The 12,005-nt window shown below is 43.0% G+C and overlaps 1 protein-coding gene across 9 annotated transcripts in view; it reads left to right on the top strand.

The window, feature by feature from the left end:
- LOC118226064 (voltage-dependent R-type calcium channel subunit alpha-1E) overlaps positions 1 to 12,005 on the top strand; it is a 130,299-nt gene that overhangs the window by 72,479 nt on the left and 45,815 nt on the right. For all 9 annotated transcript variants that reach the window (XR_004764956.1, XR_004764955.1, XM_035415314.1 and 6 more), the window contains exons 6-8: positions 9,801 to 9,904; positions 10,535 to 10,693; positions 11,415 to 11,596. Coding sequence is in view for 7 of the 9 variants with exons in the window: in XM_035415314.1 (XP_035271205.1) it covers positions 9,801 to 9,904; positions 10,535 to 10,693; positions 11,415 to 11,596 (445 nt within the window). In the remaining 2 variants the exon portion in view is untranslated. The remainder of the gene's footprint in view (positions 1 to 9,800; positions 9,905 to 10,534; positions 10,694 to 11,414; positions 11,597 to 12,005) is intronic.

Raw genomic sequence — 12,005 nt, forward strand, 5'->3', positions numbered from 1 at the left:
TAACATGGCCAAATCAAGCGATTTTCTTTGAGTCGAGTGGGTGGGCTCAGCGGGAGAAGCAGGAAGAGAGGTGGATTCATTTCCTGTGCATCATATTTGCATTGCATTAATAAATCAGCGGCCCGGTCTGTTGCGTAAGTTTTCCCGGGTGTTCTAAATGTCATCCCCTCCTTAGCGACAACCGTGACCCCACAGCGGAGAGGAATTCCACTATGGTTACCGATGGCTAATGGGTCCCGCTCCGCTCCGTGAGGGAGCTCCAGTGATGAAGAAGGGAGACATGGGGAGGGGAGGGGGGGTCCGGTTCTTCAGCCCTCCCCTGATGAGACAGAAGTCTCTTTGAACTCCGCGGGAGCGCAGTCGCGCGAACGAGGGCTGTGGGATTAATCCAGCGCAGGTCTGCCAGTCACAACCGCAAATGTCAAATGGAAACTGCTCTTCCTCGTGCCTGGAACGTGGCACGGCAACTGCAACGCTCAGAAAGAAAAAAAAATAGAATTAAGCCTGATTTCCTGAGACGAGTCGAGCTGTCGAGGGACTCGCCTGTGCTCTGCGCCACCCTGTGCTCTGCTAACTGCGCCGGGGAGGCGGCGAGTCTGTGCGGCAGATGGAGGGAGAGGGATCCTCGCTGCGGGGGTGCCTCTGACCTGCAGGTTCTCCTTTCACCTCTCAGCAGGCAGCCAGTAGTACAAGCGATGGCACCCCTCCCATTTCGGCTGTCCTTTACCCACCACCAGCTCCTCACATGCAGCGGGGGCGGAGCTGCCGTCATTATTCCCAAATCTCAGCTTTTCACCAAAGACACCGAAACCAAACCAAAGTTGGAACAAAAAGATGTTGTTTTTTCTGTTTGTTTTTTTTTAAATTGGCACTACATGTAATCATCACCTGTTGACATAACCTCAGATACAATCAGGACTGAGCATATACTGTAAGAGCAGAGGGCGACCCAAGCCAGGCTGTCTTCACACGACAGAAGGCTGCCAAACTCGGGGAGCTGGGCAGCAGTCCAAAAAGTGGCGCGCGGCAAGAGGCAGTGATCACACCGAGAATGACATTCTCGTGCCAAACATATTATCCGTCCCATCAGGCCAAAATGTGCATCCGCTAGCCCGCTTAGGTGCTTGGTGCTGTTTGGGCCTTTCTTTATTGCATTGTGACTTAATTTTTTCCCTTTTCCACTATGCTGTAAAAATTGCTATTGCTATAAACCCCTTCTGTAGCAGCCCCCTTTTTTTTACCACACCTTAAAAGTGACGTATCCAAAATAAAACGGTTGCTAGTCTTGAACCCTTGTGACTACAGGAATTATTCTGGTCTCTTCTGAAAGACAACCCTTGGTAGTTTGTTTTCCAAGAGTCAGAATGACTCTAAATATCACTGAAACAGACGTAACAGAAGCTCAAACACTGTGGAAGTGGAAGCTTTATTTCTCGTTTAAAAGATTTATTAATTTTTTATTCATTGTTTTATTAAATGATTAACAAAACATACCGTTTGAATTTCAGGCACATAGAAGTCACATGTGGCTCAGGTGTTCAGTAACTGAACTCTTAGACTGTACGTATTAGTTGTGCTCAGATATTTACATAGGATATTTATGTGTGTGATTAGCAGTTACTGTGGGAGTTCAGCTGCAGGACAGTCTTATGTCTTTCCTCCTCAAACTTAGACACGACTTGGAATAGTCGTTAAAATATATGAAAAGATGCTCCCATTTTTTCCCTCTGTCTGTTATCAACAAGTCTGTATTAGGTGTGTGACAATTAGCTAAGTGTTTGCTCTTTAGCCCGGATGAATAATTGATTCGGCGGTGTCTGAATGATTCATAAGCCATCTGGCTCAAAACAGCACGCCAGTGTGAGATGGGCCGTCATCAAAGCAGATTTTCTGTATGGTTTGTGAAGAGGAGGTCCGTAATGAGGAAAAACTGTGCACAACTGGCACATGGCATGCCCTGCTTTCCTGTCATCTCTTTACTGCTGTTGATCAGGGCAGAGAGTGCTGTTAAAAGCTTCAGTAAGACGAAGTGGTCAACACAAGAAACCTTCTCCAGACGATCTTCCTTGATATTTGTCAGCACTAATATGACACATAAGAAATACAATAAGATCACAGAGGGGTGGGCGAGTTTACCAAGGCAACATCATTTTCTAAAGCAACAGAAGCTAGAAATAACGGATTCTTTTGAATTTTTTCAGTTCATTGTGGTACTGTATTTAACTATAAATGAAGACAAAATTATCAAAGTAAAATATAAAATAAGACAAAAACATACTGTAAATTTGCATTTCTAGTCAGCTCAATGGAGCTCAGGGTACAGGGCCATAAAAGGTGGGTCACATTTTCCTCTGTTTGCAATCCCATTATTATAGGACCATACCACCACTGTGACGTACTCCATGAATTTTGGAGGATACCTCTGAAGCACGTGCAGCTAACTGCAGTTTCTTTTCACGTTACAGTTCACCAGCTTAGCTGTGCAACTGGTGCTGACAGACAGCAGGCATCCCAATCCAGTCACTATTGAGTAATCATTATTCTTGAGTAGTCATTAGCATACGTTCTTCCTGATATTTTGAGATCTCAATATCATAATTTGTAACATTTATTTTATAAAGAACCAAAGATAATACTATGATAAGTACTATGTATCACTTGCCAGGTGACACAAGAATTTCTCTGGCATTTTATTTGCAAACAAAGCTAGTGTTCATTTCTTTAAAAAAAATAAAAAAAGGATATTCTTCTCCTCTCGTCCTCATGGGTTCTGAGTAAAAATAACAAACTAAAACAATGAAGACAAAACAAACCAGATAGCGTGAAAGCTTTTCGGCTTTCCAGCTCATGTTCTGTCTGTTCCTTCGCCTCTCTTGATCTCGCTCTCTCTCTCGGCGTGCAGCTTCCAGTGTCAGATACTCCCATGGAAAGGCACACACCTTTAAGCCCTGGGCTGATTAGCCACTGCAACCCAGGTGTGTGTCCACTCAACCCAGGTGTGTGTTTACTCAACCCAGGTGTGTGTCCACTCAACCCTGGTGTGTGTCCACTCAACCCTGGTGTGTGTCCACTCAACCCATGTGTGTGTTCACTCAACCCAGGTGTGTGCTCTTTCAACCCAGGTGTGTGTCCACTCAACCCACGTGTGTGTGCACTCAACCACTAGGCATGGCTTCAGACTGCCTCTGCTGAATAGAACCCTGCCACAATGAGATACTGAGCCTTTATTTGTCTTTTATTCTGTTATTCTTTTGAGGTTTAAAAATTTTTTTTTCCCAGAAAGCAAAACGGTCAAGTCAAAATGCTTGTGACTTTACCTGACTATACTACAGAGACTCTATGGGCTTCATGCCTTCTTGTATAAACAGCTGCCATTTTAGTTTAATGTCAGGAAAATGCGTGTAAAACCCTTTTATGGTGAATTTGGTCCTTCGTACTCTTTTGTAGACTTGCATGAGCGATACTTATTTGTTCAGTTAATTTTCCTGATATTTTCTTGTGAAAGACTTTATGCTAATGAAATACAGTATCTTACAGGCCCTGATTGCCAAATCCCAACTGATAAAGATAACATTAGAGAGCATAAAAGTGCTTGAACGAGAGCCAAGCGTTATTGTTGAAATCCTTTAATTAATCATGTTTATATCTTCACTGACGCTCCATTGCTCTCAGGGCAGTAGAGAAAATTGGCAGTGAATCAAAACTGGAAGAGTCTTCCAGTAGAATTCAGGAGTTGAACTATTTGGTGGAGAAGATTCCTTCAAGCATTAGATCTTCAAGTCACGAGTTTGAAACATTCATTTCAGTGATCAGTTTTATATTTCTCGTAATGATCTTTTTGAAACGATGCACACAGGGATTTGTGTACTGACACATTGTGAATAGCCTGATGGAGGCTGTGTGCTGTATTCCCCCAAACATAACAGCACATGCAGAACAGTACAGTGTTGGACCACATGGCTCCAGATTGATTTTTAAATCTCTATTGCCTGCCGCTCTCTGTGTGCTTTCGGTACTTTAGACTCCTACATTATGGACCAGATTATATTTCCTGGGTTATACAGTACATATACCAAGCTTAACATTCCATTGTATGATACCTTTACAGTAATACTCAGAAAAATGATTATTGCGTCTGTACTGCTGTTCATCTATTTTACAAGCTATAATCTGTGAATCACACTCAGAAAAGAGCTTCTATTTAATGAATAAATTGAAATGGAAATTGCATATTTATTTATTAAATATGGAAATGGAATAGGGCTATTTAAACAATAATTTAGATTTTTTTTACTAAGCTCTTCATTATGGAAATTTACTCTTATGATTATGAGGTCTTGTTGAGGAAGCACCGCTGGTGTGGCCCTGCATAGGTCACATGGACATCTATATAAGCAAGAAGCCATCAAAAGATCAACCCATGGAGGATTTCTGTTGTCTCCATGACAAATAAACTGAAGCAACGACTTCACAATGACATGCCTTTATCTCAAGTGAAGGAGCACAAGAACGTGTTTAAATCAGGCCATGCCATGCTCATAAATTTAGCAAATTTTATCTCCATTCCTGTACGGGCATGTCTGCTATTTTAATACCTGTCTCGAGTCTTAATTAAAACGAACCGTGCAAGTGTCTTGACACCCCAGATGTGACTAATGTTTGAGGCTGCATGGTTCTAGTTCTTGTGACTAAAAATGGATCCATGCATCATATCCTGCTCATCATTATAAAACCGTGTTAAAGTGTCAGGCCCGAGAAAATTAATAGCACAAGAGTCTCGTGTTGTCTAAAAAAAAATGCCGGAGGTGAACAGGCCTTAGCCTGGTGTCCAAAAAAAGATGATTTCAGCAGGAATGTGTTTTTATTTATGTGGATGGAATAGGAGGTGTGATATCTGTGGTGTAGTTCAGTGATTTATTTTTCATGAGCTCAGTCTTCTGGACGGGATAGAGCAGCTAGGGTGCTTGGGGGGTCTCGGAAATTGCAATATAGAAAAGATTGGATGGCGTGTTCCCCACAGACACGCCGTGCGCAGCTGGCCCTCCCAATATTAGTGCTGTTATTAAAAGGAAGCAAGGACAGCAAATGGGACAACGAGCTGAGCTGTAGGGGCTCTTTATAGCCTCTTTAGGGACACGCCCACAGTGGGTGCACGCCCCTTGACATCCCTGAGACCGCATGAAGCCCTTTTCTCCCAGCAGCCCCCTGCTTTCCTTCTCCCTGCCCCGCTTCCTCTGTTTTTTCCTCCCTCTCAACTGCGCTAAAGCGTCTGATGTTGATTCTTTTAGCAGTGACAAATGTAGCGTCTCACCGAAGCCGAAAAAAACCCCATAAAAGTACACCGCAGTACAGTTATCACAGGGTTTTCTGTTTTTTGCACATTGTGAGGTTTTGGCTTGTTAAATCCTCAGGAGGTATTCACCAGGTCTTTCTGAGTGAGAATGAAAACCTGGGAAGCCTCAGCACAAGGCTGGAGAAGCTGTGGATTAGGGGCCACTCTGCCTCCCCCTTGGTGTGCCGTGTAAGGAGATGATGAAGGGACGTGAGCCGGGAGATCCTGAGGTCCATCATCATGCTGAGAGCATTGCTCTGCGCTAATGACCAAGCAGGAGAGCCGGCTGTGGACACTGACAAACTGCCCACATTATTCAATATGCAGCGTGGTGTCCACCTCACTGCTAACACCAAAAACCCATGCCATTTATGTAGCACAGATGTTTAGGTTAGCTTCGGGATTATCTGTGGATCGCTTCAGACTACAAAGTTGAAATGCTGACATTTAGCTCGCCGTGTAATGGATACGTTTGTACAAAACTGCATTATGGTGCATGAAATGCGTATTGTATATGTTTATGATTATTTCCAGTGTTACGAAGCACTGCAGCGTAGTACGCTTTATGATGTCACATTGCATCATATTCTCTGTCTCCCATGCGTTCACTTTAATTTCGTGTTCATATTATGGCTTTTTCCCTGTACCCTAGTTACTCCACAGCATATGAGTCTGTTACTTACTGTACCTCTGGAGTTAGAGGGCCCAGGCACGGATGTGTCTGCCTTTCTGCATCCGGCCTCTGAGTTTGCCATTGAAATCTGTCCCTAGAGATGGCCCGGCTCTTTCTTCTGTGGAAATCCGGGCTCCTTTCAGGTCTGTGTGGAATGAGGTGATGGGCAGATATAATGAAGGGAAGGCAGTGCATGGTGTTACCAGAAGTTATCCTACCCTCTTCCTGTGGTGTAACCAGAGGTCATCTGCCCTCTTCCTGTGGTGTAACCAGAGGTCATCTGCCCTCTTCCTGTGGTGTAACCAGAGGCCATCTGCCCTCTTCCTGTGGTGTAACCGGAGGTCATCTGCCCTCTTCCTGTGGTGTAACCAGAGGTCATCTGCCCTCTTCCTGTGGTGTAACCAGAGGTCATCTGCCCTCTTCCTGTGGTGTAACCAGAGGTCATCTGCCCTCTTCCTGTGGTGTAACCAGAGGTCATCTGCCCTCTTCCTGTGGTGTAACCAGAGGTCATCTGCCCTCTTCCTGTGGTGTAACCAGAGGTCATCTGCCCTCTTCCTGTGGTGTAACCAGAGGTCATCTGCCCTCTTCCTGTGGTGTAACCGGAGGTCATCTGCCCTCTTCCTGTGGTGTAACCAGAGGTCATCCTACCCTCTTCCTGTGGGGTAAAATGGCTGGTGAATATAATTCTGAAACAAGGGCGGCATGGTGCAGTGGGTAGCACTGTTGCCCCTCAGCAAGAAGGGCCTGGGTTTGAGTCCTTGTATCTGTGCCAGAATTTTATTTATTATCTATTTATTTATTTACATGATGATGCATTCATATACATTTCATCTGTGAATTTTTTGAAAGCTGAATAAAATCATTTCTCTGTAATTTTTGGGTAGTCGATACATCACGCAGTCAACCATGTTATTACATTTGACGGTGTTTCTTCAATGGTTTATAATGGAGAGAAAAAAATTTAAAAATAGGGCGCCTTAAATGGAAGGCACGGGAAGAGAAAGCACTGTTAATGTCTTTTTATGATTAACTTCACTTTTAATGTCTTATTATGATTAACTTCTGTTCATTCAAAGGCATCCTTCTGAAATCCTTCTGAGAGGAAATGTGAGTAGATAGAAAAATCAGTGAAAACGATGAACTTGCAGCTAATTTTGCTATGGCCCACATTTATGACAGCTTTATATAAACAGTCATGAGCTGATCTTTCAGTGCTTTTTTTAACCGCAGCCTTGCTTACTAAAGAAACACTCTCTGAGGACCCTGGTGATACAAAACCTGTTCAAACTGTCTGTTTGAATTATGAGAGTGAGCAGGTAATAATGACATTACCTAAATTCCTCTGGTTGTACTAGTCCACTCCAAAGGAGAGAATCCATTGTGTCATCAAGAATGCAGCATGGAATATGTGCACTCCACTAATTTACCTTATTTAACAGTATTTTCATGTTTTTCATGAGCTTTCTGTAATTTTACTAAGAAGCGCAACTCAACAGTTAGCTGACACCACCACATTCATCATTGAACTACTACCTTTATGAATCAATTAATGTTACAGCAGCAGAGATTTTGTGAGATGCAGAGGTGCTACCGTACATTTTTATGAGCATGTCTCTTGTCATGCAAGTCTTGTCAAAAGGGGCAAAGCTCCGGATTCTGTTCTGATCGAGAACGAAGGAGGAATTTCGGTGCTGAGGAATCCCTGTGTGGTGGGACCACCTGATCTATCAGTCCTGATTATCTCAGGGTTAAAAGGAAGTCCGCCCTACATTCTGTGTTGTTGAGATGAGAAGGTGTCTGGTTTTGCATTTCCAGACGGGTAATAAAACAGACCCTAAGGTCCTAGACTGGTGGCGGAGGATGACGGTTCCTTTTGTTCAGAAGAGGAGAAGTGAAAGATCAAAAACTTCAGAGATTGTTTAGCAATGAATATGACTATTGTACGCTACAGTGGTCTCTTCTGTTCACCGATACACTAAAGTGTCACGGCCTGTGAGGGCTTACGAAATAAATGAGCCAGACTCTTTACTTTCCCCTCACCTGCTGCAGCACATCTCAAATTAGACTCCCGCCTAATAGGAAGCACATCAAGTAAAGGACAACATTTGCATTTCATAATGAGCTGCTCCGCACGTGTTCCACTTCCTGACGGCTTCCTATTGAAAGTCTGCGGACTGTACCACTTCCACGGTGGGAGGGGTGGGCCTCCGAGCCTGGGTACATGTGTCCTTAAGCGGCATTCTTGTTGCACCTTTAATTTGGATTAGAAATGTCCGTTTCGCACCCCTGCACTGGATTGTCGAGTGGATTGTTATTTGCCTCGTAATCACTGTTATTACTGACACTGCTCTCATTATTACTATTACTTGTGTGCAGCGCAGCTGTTGTTGTCATATTTTCTTTTAAATAATGGTTGCAAATGGTTTTGTGTTTTCTGTGGAATTGATTTTCCTAGGAGCCACTTCCTGGAATGCTGAAACACTTATAGCATACAGTAGACTCATATTTGGGGTTTAGGGTGGGAAGCTCAGTGTATTAACATTGCCAAACAGACTACGATGAACCTATTCAGAAGCAGTCTGGCAGAAAATTCAGCTTCTATTCCATTTTAAAATCCTGAATATACTACAGAGACATTGTAAACTATTTCTGCCATCTGCCATTTTGTTGTGTCATCTGTGCGCCCTGTTATTTTAAATGTTTAAACAGGGCATAGACCTTTGCGTTTGTCTCACTGCTCAGGCAGTGCATGGTCCTGGCCTTGAAGGAGCTGCAGTCGTTATGCTCCTAATAGCTGTTCCCTGCCTCCTACACACCCAAAACAAGGACTCCTCCATGCTCTCTCTCTCTCTCTCTCTCTTTTCTCTCTCCTCTCTCTGTCTCATTCTCTCTCTCGCTCCCTCCCTATCTCTCTTTCTGTCTCACTCTCTCTCTCTCCCTCTCTCCCTCCCTCTTGTCTCTCTAGCTATCTTGTGTAATCCACAGACTGAGCCCACCCCACCCTCCACTGTCTGCCATCTGCCACACCCCCTTGCTCCAGCTCCACAGCAGGGTGTGTCAGTGTGTGATGCTACGATGTTAGCTGAGGGCTAGGTGTTCACATCTGAAGCGGAATTAATCGTGAATGACATTCTTAGGTTTTTAAAACAGTTATGATTTAATGGGATTTTTTAACCTGCTTGTGTGAATTGTGGAGGTGGACGTGCATTTCCTTTCTCTGTGCCTAATGGACGAGTTGAGTGTATATATTTTACACCTTACATTTGCATCCATGTGAACTATTCACTCATGTACAGTTCAGGGTGTAATTCTATCGAATATCACAGAATTACCACAGTGTAAAATAATATATGGTACTACATTCTGAAATTAATGGTTCAAAAAGAAAAATTGTTTCATGCCAATAAAATATGCAGTATATACGGAATAGGTGATAAACAATCAGAGGGACATAATTGGTATTGTGGCATTGTGATAATCTCATGGGTAAACTGTGTATTGAAAGGCATCTCATTTGTTGATGCAGGGGTGTTGCCATTTATAAAACATGCTGCATTGAATCTTCAGAGAACCAACCTTGGTTTCTCCTGCTGGCTCCAGAATCAGCACAAATGAATTATTATCCTGTCCTTCAAACCTCCCAAATCCGCGTACTTGACAAACACTTGAGGGTGGATCTCTGCTTTAAGGATCTGTTGATATTACATTGTTTATCTGATAGTAGCGTGTAACGAAAAGTTCATTTGTATGATGAATGAGCAGGTGGCTAACCTCTCTGTTGTCCTGTGCCCACAGGATTTTGGCCACAGCCGAATCTCATATGAACATCCCAGTGGACCTGCGGACACTGCGGGCCGTACGGGTGCTCAGACCCCTCAAATTGGTCTCGGGGATCCCCAGTAAGTTCTTTTTAAAAGGAAAAGGGTCTCATTTATCCGTAATGGTAATCCTATAGGTTGTAGGAGTCAGTGTAGGAGAATGTGTACACTGAAAAATGTAAGGCTCTGATAGTGTTTTTAACTCTTAAAGAGTAGATAGGGTCACTGTTAGACGCATACAGTAGAAACTGTCAATATAATATCGAGTTTGCAGGACAGTGCCCATACCCTTCAACAGGGTCCCTGCCATTTCATGGATCCCAAACTACTTTTATTTCTCATTGAAAAGATAGAAATATATAAACATACAAAAGCCGGTTAAAATAATAAATAATCTTTAGGCGTGGTTAGTTGTTCTGATTTTTATTTTATTTTATTTAACCTTTATTTACCCAGGGCAGGTTCGCTGAGCACGGATGCTCTTTTGCAGGAACGCCCTGCTTCACATTCATACACACTCCATTTATATATTATTATATAAATAAATGGAAACATATTTCACAGTGTGCACTCTGACAATCCTTGAATTTGGTGGTAATTACTGATGGAAGTGCTTGCTGATGGTACTGCTTTATGGGGAAATGTCCAGTGTTGAAGAAGCTGTATGCTCTGCTCTGCAGTGTGGCTAAGTGTTGATTGGTTCGTACCCAGGTCTGCAGATCGTGCTGAAGTCCATCATGAAGGCCATGGTGCCGCTGCTGCAGATTGGTCTCCTCCTCTTCTTTGCCATCCTCATGTTCGCCATTATTGGCCTGGAGTTCTACAGCGGAAAGCTCCATAGCACCTGCACGCCCCTTTCCATCCCCTTTGGTAAGGGAGGGGGAGACAGGCTGTGGCTGTGGCACATGGATCGATACCCTTATATCAGCAGCCTGTGCAGGCCAGAGATAGTTCCATTAGAATAGGCGAACAATTAGCCAGAGAGCCATTCAGTATTTGGACAGACTTGGAGTATTTCTGTTGAGCCATTGTTGGTGGTCAATGTTGGAGCATTCTTGATAGCCATTTTTGGTGCAGCTGCACAAACCTAATGTTACACCATGGATATAAATGATAACAAAAATTAAAAAGACATCACTCCTTCTAATGTACAGTACTCAATATTTTATTGGACTCAACATTTATGTAGTATTTTGTAATTGCTGAAGGGTTTGACCTATATATGAATTGAAAAGAGACTGACTGGAGCATAGTAAGTGCACAAGTTTTTTCTATTTTGACACATCATTTCTGCATGAGTAAGATCTTTTTAATTGAGGTCTTTGATTTTCTTAAATAGCTGACTGAATTACGAACTTCAGTTCTTGTCTCACACTTGTAATATTTTATTTTTCATTTTGTGCTCCTGTTGTCTGCAATTTCAGAATCATTTTAGTATTATTATTATTATTATTATTATTATTATGCCTTTAAAGTTACATATCAGAATGAGCTTTATCTGTAAGTTTTATGATTTTATGATTTTATATTGTATTTAAGTACAGACTGGTTGAAGAAAAGCTGTCGTGATCATTTTGTTGTTGTTGTCCAGAGAGTGAGGTAGAAGAATTTAAGTTCCCGTGTGGGTCAAGAAACTGCCCGCCCAATTACAACTGCACGGGCAACTGGATCGGACCCAATGACGGAATCACCCAGTTCGACAACATCCTTTTTGCCCTGCTAACTGTCTTCCAGTGCATCACCATGGAGGGCTGGACTACCGTGCTCTACAACGTGAGTCCTAACGTGGTCCGGGAAAGATCACATCGCAGTGTGCGTGTACTGTCTCGTATTGCCTTCTAAAACAGTGTGATTTCCATGCAAGCCTTCAGTGGTTTTTAAATACACTCTTCCATCTCTGGCCTGAATGAAATACTGTTCTTCAATAGCAAGCGCCATTCTGGATGCGCTGTGTTTTCCTGCTGTGGTTCAAACAAAATGTAAAAACTCATCCCTCAGTACACAGCACACGGCACAGTAACCTTGTGTCAGATGAGGGTAATGCTTGGTAATTAACTCCACAGAAAAAACCACAAAGTGAGAACAGGTCATTTGTTGTAGTAACCCATAACATCTACTTCACTGCTGAAACAATGGCATCTGCCCCGCAAGTCACCATATAAAATTTAGCTCAGTTACATCA

The sequence above is a fragment of the Anguilla anguilla genome, chromosome 4 (genome assembly GCF_013347855.1).
Source record: "Anguilla anguilla isolate fAngAng1 chromosome 4, fAngAng1.pri, whole genome shotgun sequence".
Classification (NCBI taxonomy): domain Eukaryota; kingdom Metazoa; phylum Chordata; class Actinopteri; order Anguilliformes; family Anguillidae; genus Anguilla; species Anguilla anguilla.